Here is a 13,341-nt window from a genome sequence, read left to right on the forward strand (position 1 = left end):
TGGGGTAGGAGGTTTTATTCTTTTGGCAGATCCTCTCAGTCATTATAGATATTGCTGCACTGTTAATAAAAAATATATGCTTCTCTGTAAAGCATTAAAAAAAAAAATTCCAAGGATGAGATGGCTAAGTCTCAGCTCAAGTATCTGCAAATACACATGAACGGTGTCCATGCCCTGACCCTCTGTGTTATTTCTTCGTTGTTTTCCGGATAAGTGCCATTCTCTGAAAGGAGACAGAAATAATCAGTTACATGGGTCAGTGTCAGGCTTTCTAGAACATCCATGTGAGGCCAACAGGTAGCATGGTCTATCCCCTAGGCTGTAGCTTGGGCACCTGTGTCCGTAGGGCAACTCAAAAGGCTTCTTGCCCCCAGGAGCACGGTCGGCCCCAAGTCAGACACTGACCCAAAATGTAGGGTGCTGTAGGCTAGCAGACTGGCAAAACTGTTGAGGGTAGGAAAAGGTGAGAGCTCTCGCCTCTGCGGAGTCAGGGCCCAGCCAACGAAGCAGGTATTTCCTGGGCTTTCCTTGCCCTGCCCTCCACCCTCTCCGATGGTGGAGAAAGTAAGAGTGTCACTGCCCCGTGCTGGCACTCTCAGGGAGCTGACACTTCATAGCTGCTGGCCAACTGGGGACTAACAATCACAAGGGAAGCGGATCACGGGTGTCAATTTTTACTCTGAGCCACTGGGTGAACTATTAACTTGTCCTGCTCCTTTTTGACCAAGAGACAGTCCAATATTATGGTACTTGTTGGCCACATAAATGGGACAGAAATGCAGTTGGAAGTGCAGCACAGGGCATCCTGGAAGTCAGGCTTGTGCACGCGGCTTCTCAGCAGGAACTCAGCTCTGCAAATACTTCAGAGAAAAGCAAGGAAGGGGTCCGCCTGGCTGTGCTCTCTGAGGCGGCAAAAAGCTCACTTTTCAAATTAGAGTAGTCACTTCAGACAGAAAAGGAAGCAGCCTTTGCAAGGCAGGCCATCACTGCTGCTAAACTAATTGGTGACAGGGTCAACAGTGGAAACAGTGTTCACATACTGGCCCAAAGGGACAAGGGCCAGAATGCACAGCACAGCAGCAGCCGGGGAACTCCTTCTCAGCAGAACCACAGTGGTTCTGATTCTTCATCCTCCTTTACAGGTGTTTATCAGCAACAATGAAGGAAGATTTCCTGTAGGAGGTGTAGGAGGGGGGAGTGCCATCCATCTGTAAGTCAGTCTAGAACCAATGGCCTTAAATGACACCATCAAAGTTGAGAGGAACCCACTTGGGAACAGCACAGCAGCAAGGAAATAACCTGCCCGCCCAAGGTCGGCTGCTCCCCGTTGCCCTCAGAGAGCGAAGCTAACTGTGTGAGAGAAGTGAGGTCCCTGGGGGTGGCCAGCTCCATGAGACACAGCTCTAGTGGCTTTTTACCTGCTTGTGGGCTTCTGTGGTGCAGGCTTTCTTGTAGGGTCGGATTTCCTCGGAGCCAAACCCTGGGATCCACATGTTCCACTGGCGTTCTGCAATGAAGGAGGGCAGAGTCAAGGGCAGTGGGAGCCTAGGGCAAGCTTGGGTCCAAGAGCACACCTGTACTAACACTGGGAGGACACCTGTACTAACACCGGGAGGACACCTGTACTAACACTGAGAGGACACCTGTACTGACACCGAGAGGACACCTGTACTAACACCGGGAGGACACCTGTACTAACACCGAGAGGACACCTGTACTGACACCAAGAGGACACCTGTACTAACACCGAGAGGACACCTGTACTAACACCGGCCGACACACAGTCTGTGGAATGTGACTGGGGACGTCAGACGTGGGCCTGCCATGATTTCAAGGACATGATTTGAGTCTCTTGCAAAGAACACAAATTAGTCAAAACTCTAAATGCTGAACATCAAAAAGCTGCCAAGTAGGTCATGTGGTCCACAGAAAACAAAGTCATTCCTTTCTTCAGTTGTCTTACTCCAACACTTAGAGCAGGACTAGCAAGAGAAACACGGTTCCACCACTTTGGTGTTTGGGAGCCATGACCTAGCTGTGCTGCTTGTTTTGTCGTGAGACTGGATGGTGTAAGTCTCAGTTTCTTCATCTTAAATGATTCTAACTGCTTTGGATGTGGGGATTACAACAGTACCCACCACGTCACAGGGTGTGGGGGCATTTATGACACAATGCATGTCCAGCGTGTAGTCCAGGGATCTGAATACAGACCCGGGGCTGTCCACACCACAGCTCTCCAAGGCCTTGTGCTCCTGGTTATTGTCATCCCCGTGACATTGTCACTAGAAGTTCTCACAAGACAGGGACTTCATTTATTCATCTTGTTCATAGCTGGCACAGCTGTATGCCTAAACCTACAAATAAAGGTGCACAACACTTTGGTCATGCCCTGTTTTTAACTCTTTTTTTTTAAGTTTTATTTTATTTTTATTGGAAAGGCAGTTATACAGAGAGGAGAGACAGAGAGGAAGATCTTCCGTCCGATGATTCACTCCCCGGGCAGCTGCAACAGCTGGAGCTGAGCCAATCTGAAGCCAGGAGCCTCTTCCGGGTCTCCCACATGGGTGCAGAGTCCCAAAGCTTTGGGCCATCCTCGACTGCTTTCCCAGACCATAGGCAGGGAGCTGAATGGGAAGTGGAACTGCTGGGATTAGAACCGGCACCTATATGGGATCCCAGGCGTGCAAGGCGAGGACCTTAACCACTGCGCCATCGCGCCGGGCCCTGTTTTTAACTTTTTTTGAAAAAGATTTATGTATGTATGTACTTGGAAATGCAGATCAGCTTTATGGAGAAAAGGAAAGACAGAGAAAGGTCTTCCAACTGTTGATTTACTCCTCAAATGGCTACAATGGCCAGAACTGAGCTAATCCGAACACAGGAGTTTCTTTGGGTCCCCAACTTCGGTGCAGGGTCCCAAGACTTTGGGCTGTCCTCAATTGCTTTCCCAGGTCCATCAGCAGGGAGCTGGATGGCAAGTGGAGCAGCTGGGAGAGGAGAGAGAGAGGGAAGGTCTCCCATCTGCTAGTTCACACCCCAAATAACTAGATCTAATAAGGCAGATCAGATTTATGGAGAGAAAGATCTTCTATCTGATGGCTTATTCTTCCAAATCGCTGAAATGGCCAGAGCTGAGCTGATCTGAAGCTGGGATCCAGGAGCTTTTACCAGGTTTTCTACATAGGCACAGGGTCCCAAGGAGTTGGGCCATCCTTTGCCTGGTGTGGTAGCCTAGTGGCTAAAGTCCTTGTTATATACAAACTGGGTTCCCTTATGGGCGCTGGTTCATATCCCAGCAGCCCCGCTTCCCATCCAGCTCCCTGCTTGTGGCCTCGGAAAGCAGTTAAGGACGGTCCAAAACCTTGGGACCCTGCACCTGTGTGGGAGACCAGGAAGAACTCTTGCCTCCTGGCTTCAGATCAGAGCAGTTCCGGCTGTAGTGGTCACTTGTGGAGTGAATCATCAGATGTAAGATCTTCCTTTCTGTCTTTCCTCCTCTCTGTATATCTGATTTTGCAATAAAAATAAGTAAATTTTTTTTAAAGATTTAATTATTGGAAAGTCAGATATACAGACAGGAGGAGAGACAGAGAGGAAGATCTTCCGTCCAATGATTCACTCCCCAAGTGAGCACAAAGGCCGGGAACCACGAACCTCTTCTGGGTCGCCCACCCGGGCGCAGGATCCCAAGGCTTTGGGCCATCCTCGACTGCTTTTCCAGGCCACAAGCAGGGAGCTGGATGGGAAGTGGAGCCGCCAGGATTAGAATCAGCACCTATATGGGATCCCGGCACGTTCAAGGCGAGGACTTTAGCCGCTAGGCCACGCCACCAGGCCCATAGAGTGAATAAATCTCTTTAAAAAAATTATTCTACAACACAAATGATGCACTCACTCAATATTTAGTATATAATTAAACACACTAACAAGTGTAACAACAAAATCACTAATACTATATTTTGATTTAAGTAACTGCCTGCAACAAAATTTTACCAAACAAATCTTGTTTTAATTAGTTGAGGAGTGCTAACAAGAGGAATAGAGTAGTCCTCATGTAATTTCTTTAGAGTAGTGATTTATTCTTTAGAGTAGTGATTTTTTAATTCAGACAGGAGCTCTACCCTCAGCCATCTGCTTGAAAAAAAAAAAAAAGATGTATTTGTTCATTTGAAAGGTAGAATTAACAGAGAGAAAGAGAAAGAAACAGAGATCTTCCATTCTCTGGTTCACTCCTTATTTCACTTCCAAAAGCGTTGCAATGCTTAGAGCTGGGGCCAGTCCGAAGCCAGGAGCTTCTTGGGGTCTCCCATGTGGGCGCAAGGTCCCAAATCCTTGGGCCATCTTTTGCTGTTTTTTCAGGCATTAGTAGAGAGCTGGATCAGAAGTAGAGCAGCTTGACTCAAAGTGGTGCCACTATGGGATGCTGGGTGCCACAGGTGGCAGCTTTACCCACTACATTGCAGCACAAGCTCCTGCTCAAATATTTCTGATGCACAGCTCCAATTCTGCATATATGTCTCCAGAGTTTCATATCTAGTGAGACAGGACACTTGGCACAAACACAGGTGTTTTGACTCGTACTGTACAAACGATTTTTCCCTTAGCCTCTGCTTTGCTCATCAGTATCAGATCCAAAGAGGTTAAAGTCATCATCATCTGTGCTATCTGTAGCTCCAAGTCCTGTAGTGTCTTCCCCACCAGCGGAACCATATTTGCCCACACCAATTTTTTTCTTTTCTTTTTTTTTTTACTCCTTGGAGGCTGGTCTTTTTCTTCTCATCAGACTTGATGTGATTATACGAATGGTAGGAAATGACGCAATTTGGCAGGTGGTGGGTTGGACATTACTTCAAACTGTGCCATGTTTGTGGTGGCACACCACCACAGCTCTTGCAGATTGTAAAAACCACACATTGAAGCTCTAGAGATGACCAAAGAATTGTATTGTGGTTCTTTTTTTTTTTTTTTTAAGATTTATTTTTTTTATTATTTTTTTAATTGGAAAGGTGGATATACAGAGAGGAGAGACAGAGAGGAAGATCTTCCGTCCGATAATTCACTCCCCAAGTGAGCACAACGGGCTGATACTATGCCGATCCGAAGCCAGGAGCCTCTTCCGGGTCTCCCACGTGGGTGCAGGGTCCCAAAGCTTTGGGCCGTCCTCGACTGCTTCCCCAAGCCACAGGCAGGGAGCTGGAAGGGAAGCGGGGCTGCCGGGATTAGAACCGGCGCCCATATGGGATCCCGGGCGTGCAAGGCGAGGACCTTTAACCACTTGCGCCACCGTGCCGGGCCCTGTATTGTGGTTCTTAACAATTGTGGGGTTCAGAGTATAGTACAATGGATTAAACCTTTGCCAGCGATGCCAGAATCCCAAAAGGGTGCTGATTCAAGTCCTAGGTGCTTCATTTTCAATCCAGCTCCTTACTAATATGCCTGGGAAATCAGCATAGTATGGCCCAAATATTTGGGCCCCTGCCATCCACATGAGAAACTTGAACGGAGTTGCTGGCTCTTGGCTTTAACCCAGTCCAGCCCTCATCATTGTGGCCACTTGGGGGAAATAACAACTGCGAGGGAACACTGAGGAATAGTTTCTTTGAAAGGCAGAGACACACACTAAGGCGGGTACACTTAGGCTCTCACTTTGTTTCAATCATTTTACAAATACAATCTGCAATTCCACTGTCACCCTGCAAGGAAGATACAATGAGGGACTGTTCGGGGGGACCCCAGAGTGGAGCAGATGGACAGGAGGAGGCTTATATCCCAACCCTGGAGACTCCTGGATCCTCACCAAGGACTATCAGTACGGGCACCAAGGGCTATATCCCAACTACCAAGGAGACCATGGGAAATTGGAGTGCCTTTGGAGGCCGAGAACTCCACCCCATTTGAATCTACCACAAGGGATGGAAGAAGCCCAAATCCTTCCTGACAGGATCCAAGGTCATCGGAACAACAGCTAGGAATCCTGAGTGGTCCGCAGAAAAAGAAGAACAATAAACTTCCTTCGGGACTAGGGAGAGGAGCTTTCTCTGGTCCTTACTTAGTTCCAACTTTGGATCCCCACCCTCTCTTGCAATGACCATCAGGGTCACTCCGGAGGCCCCCCCCAAAAAAATTAGAATAGATAGAGAACAAGGAAAGCTTAGAACCAGACAGGAAATGGTCAGCATGGACTCACACATACCTTACTAGGTAGGACACAAAGATTAGTTACTCCTCACTAAGGTATTGAAGATTTCTCTGCACACCCCTCCTAAAACTGTTCTGTGCCTCAACTGTTGACATATGCCTTGTTAAAGTTATAAGCCAGTTTAGACTATCCTAAAATCTGCCAAGTTCAGCAATTATACTTCAACACTATAAATTGCTAAATACTAAAATGAAAATAGACACAAGACAGCTGAATAGTACCCTATAGTCATTTTAAGGTATATAGAAGCCGGTTGTATATAAGCTAAAATTGAAATGTCAGTGAAGTAGTCACAGCATGTGGTTAAGAACTTGCATTCTTTTTTTAACATATTGGTTACTCAACAACATGTCAAATAATTCCATAATGTTGTAAATTGTTGTTGATGTTATGTTATGGCTTTTAATTGATCGGGATGATATTCTGCCAGCTTTGCCTTCAGACCAGAGATGGTCTCCCTAAGAAACCATTGAATTGATCTGGACAATAAGATGCTGGACTCTATGCTTGGTATATGAAAGACTCTTGACTGAATTTGAACTGTAATATTGCAACAAGGTGGAGGAATCCACCATGGGTGAGGCGGCGGGTATGGGGAGGGGTTGGGGGAATCTCAGAACCTATGAAACTGTGTCAAATAATGCAATGTAATTTAAAAAAAAAATCAAATATTAGGAAAAAAACAAGGGACTCTTGAACTGTAATACTGCAACAAGGTGAAGGAACCCACCATGGGAGTAGGGTAGGGGGAGGGGTTGAGGGAATCCCAGAGCCTATGAAATTGTGCCATAAAATGAAATGAAACGGGGCCTGGCGCGATAACATAGTGGTTAAAGTCCTCACTTTGAATACACCAGGATTCCATATGGGTGCTGGTTCTAATCCCAGCGGCCCCGCTTCCCATCCAGCTCCCTGCCTGTGGCCTGGGAAAGCCCCAAGGGGCCCTGAGGACGACCCCAAGCTTTCGGACCCTGCACTCGTGTGAGAGATCTGGAAGAAGTCCCTGGCTCCTGGCTTTGGATTGGCTCAGCTCCAACCGTTGCGGCTGCTTGGGGAGTGAACCATTAGATGGAAGATCTTCCTCTCTGTCTCTCCTCCTCTCTGTATATCTGCCTTTTCAATAAAAATAAAAATTAAAAAAAAAAAAGAAATGAAACAACAACAACAAAAAAATGAGTGAATCTAGAGGAAACTGACTGGGGAGAATAAGATGACAGTTTAGGATCAGCATTGTGGTACAGCACCTTAAACTCCACCTGTGACAACGGCACCCCTTGTGGGTGTCAGTTTGAGACTTGGCTGCTTCACTTCAAATCAACTCCCTGCTAATACAGCTCAGAAAGCAGTGAAGAATGGCTCAAGTGCTTGAGCCCCTGCACCCATATGGGAAACTCGGCAGAAGCTCCTGGCTTTGGTCTACCTAGCTTCAGCTATTAGATGAAAATTCTGTCTCTTCTCTGTAACTCTGCAATTCAAGACAGCAAACCTTAAAAATATAAAAGGAAGATGATACAGTGGGAAAGTGGCAGAATCTACTTATTTATTTATTTGAAAGACAGAATAACAGAGAGAAAGAGAGACCAATATATATTTACCGGTTCACTTCCCTAAGTGGTTGCAACAGACAGGTCTGGACTAAGCTGAAGCCAAGACCTAGGAACTCCATGTGAGTCTCTCACATGGGCAGCGGGGACCCAAGTACCAGTGCCATGTCTCTGCTGCCTTCCCAGGCACATCAGCAGGGAGCCGGATTGGAAGCAGAGCAGCTAGGACTCAAACTGGCACTTGAATCTGGGATGCTGGTTTCGCAAAGCAAGGGCCTTACTTGCTGCACCCCAATGCTGCTCTGGCATCTGGGATGAAGTTCAATGCCTGATCTCACTTTCCACACCAGGAGGGGATTCCTCGTCTCTCTTCAGCACCTCTACGCATCAATTCCAGGGCCAGGCTCTCATCTTGGCCTGGAAGTCCCTCTGATTACACATCTCCTGGCAGGCCCATAGCTGAAGTTGTCCGAGCAAGACCACATACCTAGATGAAGTTGGACATCTTTCACCTCCAGGGTACTGGACTTGCGATGTCGAGCAAGCTGGCAGGCTGCTGTCACCACGCTTTCAATAAAATCGTCAGCAATCTGCAGCAGCATCTGGGGAAGGCAAGTGCAGAAAGTAACCATGACATTGCAGGCAGGCTTCTGTTGCTGGGACAACTGTTTTCTGCCTGAATCACATATTTAGTCAGTGTTGTTAAAAAAAATACATCTATTTGTTTGAGAAGCAGACTTACAGAGGGAGAGAGGGAGAAACAGAAGGCCTGTCTATCTCCTGGTTTATTCCCCAAGCAGTTGTAATGGCGAGAGTGGGCCAGGGATTCCATTTGTATCGCCTACGTGGGTGGCAGAGGCCCAAACACCAGGGCCACCTTGCACTGCTTTCCCAGGTGTGTTAGCAGGGAGGTGGATTGGAAGTGGAGCAACTAGGAGTTAAAACAGCCATCATGTAGGATGCTGGCATGGCACGCAGAACCTCAACCTGCTGCTAAGCCATGATGTTGGCTACAGGCTTTCTTTTTGAAAAGCATTTTTATTTATTTGAAAGGAAGAGAGCGAGAGACAGATAGAAGCATTCCATCTGCAGGCTCACTCCCAGGATGTCCACAGTGGCAGAGGCTGAGCAGGGTCAGCAGTAACCTAGAAGCACAGAACTCAACCTGGGCCTCTCACACTGTGGTAGTTTTTTTTTTTTTTTTAAACTTTAAAGGGAGATTCACAGAGAGAAAGAGAGAGATCTTCCATTGGCTGATTTCATTTCCTTAAGGTCTAAAATGGCTGGAGCTGAGCTGAGCTGAAGCCAAGAGCCAGGAGCCTCCTCTAGATCTCCCACATGGGTATAGGATCCCAATGACTTGGACCATCCTGCACTGCCTTTCCAGGCCACAAGCAGGGAGCCGAGTGGGAAACGGAGCAGCTGGGACTTGAAACAAAGACTGTATGGGATGCTGGTGCTTGTAAGTGGAAGATTAATCTGTTGAGCCACCACATCAGCCTCAACTGGTAGTTCTCTAGTCACAGCCTGTTTCAGTACTAGGGTGGCATTAGTCGGAATTAAAAGCTGAGTGCAGACACTAAGATGTGTGATGAAGGCATGCTGCAGAAATCCTAATCGCTGAGCCAAACACTCACCCTTTAATCAGATGCTACTAGCAGGTCTGGCACCAGTGTTTGGGCAAAGGTGGGCCTGAGGAATCAGATGAAGAGGAGATATTTTCGAAGCTGAGTCTGTCAACCTCTGAGGACCTACTTTCTCTTCTTTCCAGTCAGCAAGGATCAACTAACCCAACTGCTTCTCCCTTATCTTTTCTTTGGAATTCAGTGGGAAAACAATGTGATTGATTCTATTTGGTCACGTATAGTGAGTTAAAACACTTTTATTTCCATTATCTCAGTCCGTAAAGGAGTCCTACAGAGAAAACGGGACTGAGTTTCATCTTTGTATGGAGGCAGACGCTTAGGCTGAGGGAGAGCAGTCTGCTCACGGCCACGCCACTGTGAGCTGGGGGGCCTGGGCTCAACCTCCAGAGCTCTGAGGCTGAGTTCCTCCTTCACTCAGAATGGCTCCTGGACCAGTGTGAAAGATCAGAATTCTGAAGATAAAATGGGAAATTCTGGGGCCTGGCACAATAGCATAGTGGCTAAAGTCCTCATCTTGAATGTGCCAGTCCTAATCCCAGCAGCTCCACTTCACATCCAGCTCCCTGCTTGTGACCTGGGAAAGCAGTTGAAGATGGCCCAAAGCCTTGGGACCCTGCACCCGTGTGGGAGACCCAGAAGCAGCTCCTGGATCCTGGCTTCAGATCGGCTCAGCTCTGGCTGTTGCGGCCACCTGGGGAGTGAACCATTGGATGGAAGATCTTCCTCTCTGTCTCTCTTCCTCTCTGTATATCTGCCTTTCCAATGGATAAAACAAAAACAAACAAAACAAAACAAACTAGAAATTCTGATTAGTCAATACCTGCCCCACAGATTCTTCTGTTGATCAACAAAGCAAATAAAATTATAACTACAGGTCTAGACATTCCTTGTTCTGATGGACCTTTTGCAAAATGTTTTATCTATTGTATTAGTTGAGAGGCAGAGACTTGGAGAGCTCTTATTCACTGGTTCACCCAGGGATGCCTACAACAGGCCTGGCTGGATCTCAATTCAGGTCTCCCACGTGAGTGCAGGCACCCAGGTGGTTGAACCATCATTTTTGCTTTCAAGATGTGCAGTACCAGAATTTGGAGTTGGAAGCTTGAGACTCAAACCCAGAACACCCCATGCAGTGCAGGTGTTCCAGCTGGCATCTTAACCACTAGGCCACCTGCCTCTGCTGGCACTTTTAGCCATACGACCCAAATGGACAACTTCTAAACAAAAGACTTCTAGTTAAACATGGTAGATAAATTACAAAAATGAACTTTCCATTACACCCTAAACTCATTAAAATACTTGCAAAAGAAAAAAAAAGATGTGGCAATCTACAAAGCAAACAAGAACAGGAGAGAAAACTATTATTTTTACATGTTTATTTTACTTGGGACCTGCACCGTGGTATAGCAGGTTAAACCACTCTCTGTAATGCCAGCATCTCATATGAGTGCCAGTTTGAGATCCAGCTACTCCACTTCTAATCCTGCTCTCCGTTACTGCACCTGAGAAAGCATCAGAAGAATGGGCAGTACCTGGGTCACAGCCATCCACGTGGGAGGCCTAGATGGGGTTCTAGGTTTCTGGCTTTACCTTGGCTCAGCTCCAGTGGAAGGAGTGAATCAGCAGATGACAGATTTCTTTCCGTGTACCTCTACCTTTCAAGTAAACAAATTGGGGATTATGGGTATCCCAAGTGCTGGCTGAACCCTGAGTACCAGGTGAGAAAAATATTAACAGATGATATATTCTAATAAACTTCCTTCAAAAAATATTTGAAAGGCAGAGTTACAAAGACAGAGAAATAGAGAGAGAGAGAGAGAGAGAGAGAGAGAGAGAATTTTTCATCTGTTGGTTTACATTCCAAATGGCCATTCCAGATGACCCAGTCAGGGCTGGCTGAGTATAGGGGCTCAAGGACTTGGCCTATCATCTCTTTCCCAGGCACATTAGCAGGGTGCTAGATCAGAAGTGGAACTGCCAGGGCCAGAACAGGCACCCATCTGGGATGCCAGAGTTGCAGGTGGTGGCTTAACCCATTATGCCACGATACTGGCTACTCCAATAAATTCCTTCAAAAAAAAGGAAGATTCAATGCCCAAGTGGTTGCAATGGCCAGATTTGAACCTATGTGAAGCCAGGGGCTGGCAGCTCACACGGGCTCCTATGGGGTTCCAAGGCTTTGGCTCATCCTCTAATGCTTTTCCAAGCCATAAGCAGGGAGCTGGATGAGGAGTGGAGCAGCTGGGACATGAACTGGTGCCCATATGGGATCTCAGCATGTGCAAGCGAGAATTTAGCCACCGGGCCACCAACTTCTAAAGTAAAATGTGGTTAAAGAGACAACAGATATGGGGGAGTAGGAACTCACTTAGCAGGCAGAAGGTACGACACAACTGCTCCTAGGAGAGACACCAGAGAAAACTGAACTGGTTTCCCTCAAATTCTCTAAATGATCTGGGATCTAGAGGTATCATTTAGTATAGAGGACTAGGCTGAGGCACAAAGACAGGACTGTAATACATGTACGAATTAGGACTAGCTCCCTAGCCCCACATTCCACAGGCAGGTGCTCTTCTCTGCAGACACAACACTCCGTCCACAGAACGCTGATCCCTAACACAGAGAGAGTGAGGTGGTTGCAGCAGTGCAGCAAGTTACGCTCGGGGTCTCATGGTGATTCCTACCTCCCCTGCTTCAGATCCAGATTCCAGCTTATGCATCCTGGAAAGAAGGTGATATTTCTAGGGTTTGGGCACCTGCAACCCACACGGGAAACACAGAGTTCTGGGCCACTGGCATTTAGGGTTACAAGCACGTAGGCAGTAAGCAAGCAGATAAAAACAAATACATAAACATTAAAATAAACCAAAATAGGGCCCAGTGCAATGGCTCAGTGACTAAATATTTGCCTTGTAAGTGACGAGATGGGCGCCAGGTCATGTAGCAATCGCTCCACTTCCCATCCAGCTCTCTGCCTGTGGCTTGGGAAAGCAGTAGAGAATGGTCCAACACCTCGGGAAAATCAGATTTACAGAGAGAAGGAAGAGACAGAGGAGAAAATATTCCATCTACTGGTTCACTCGCCAACTGCTTTCCCAGGTCACAAGTAGGGAGCTGGAATCAGAAGTGGAACAGTCAGGACTTGACCTGGAGCCTACATGGGATCCCAGCACATGTAACAGGAGGACTTAACCACTAGGCTATCATGTTGGACCCAAAATAAAGTAAATCTTAAATCTATATAGGAAAAACTGGGGGAGGGGGCAGCTCTGGATCAGAATACACTAGAGAGCAGCAGGAAGGGAATAGCAGTTCTTTCTCACTGTGTTTCCAGAACGTTAGAGATTCTGGATAAAGCCTGCGAGAGGAGACTGAGGAAGAGAGACAGACACTGACACACTTTGGGAGTTCTTCCACAGGAGGGCTGACTGGTGGCCGAGGTAAGGCCAGTGGGCTGGTGAGCCTAGCTCATCAAAGGCAATTATGTCAATCTCTTCCCCATTTTGTACTGAATGACGTCATGCAGAGTGGAGATATTTACACTGCAGAAATCAGCAAATGCTGCAAATCAAGGCCATGTATTTGTGAGAGGTTGTTAAATAGCTCTCCATCAGTAATTCTTTCTGCTTCCACTCAAATTTTATTGGCTTATTCTTTAGGACAGGCCCAGAACCAATGCCACGTTAGAAGAAAGTATCCAAAACAAACAAACAAACAAACAAAAAGGGAAGCCAAGGGAAGCCAGGGGATATAGACAATGCAAGAAAACGTCAAAAAATGTCATGAATGTCTTTGGAGCAGAAACATAAGATATTAAACCATAAAATAACAGAATGGTTTGGAAAAAAAAAAGAAGATGAAAGGTTTTATACCTTCTCCCCTGAGCAGACTGAAAGACTTAGAAGGTAACGGAAAACCTGCACACAAGGGGCTGGTGCTGTGACATAGCAGG

General features: G+C 46.8%; 1 protein-coding gene across 2 annotated transcripts in view; it reads right to left on the reverse strand.

The window, feature by feature from the left end:
- The window catches only part of LOC121167585 (transcription initiation factor TFIID subunit 12), a 30,537-nt gene continuing 17,196 nt past the window's right edge, over nucleotides 1–13,341 (reverse strand). For both annotated transcript variants that reach the window (XM_040997084.1, XM_040997083.1), the window contains exons 4-6: nucleotides 8,231–8,345; nucleotides 1,419–1,507; nucleotides 1–223 (exon numbers count right to left, since the gene is read on the reverse strand). In XM_040997084.1, coding sequence (XP_040853018.1) covers nucleotides 188–223; nucleotides 1,419–1,507; nucleotides 8,231–8,345 — 240 coding nt within the window. In that variant the 3' untranslated portion in view covers nucleotides 1–187. The remainder of the gene's footprint in view (nucleotides 224–1,418; nucleotides 1,508–8,230; nucleotides 8,346–13,341) is intronic.

This window comes from Ochotona curzoniae, unplaced genomic scaffold (genome assembly GCF_017591425.1).
Source record: "Ochotona curzoniae isolate NIBS_2020 unplaced genomic scaffold, NIBS_Ocur_1.0 patch394, whole genome shotgun sequence".
Lineage (NCBI taxonomy): Eukaryota > Metazoa > Chordata > Mammalia > Lagomorpha > Ochotonidae > Ochotona > Ochotona curzoniae.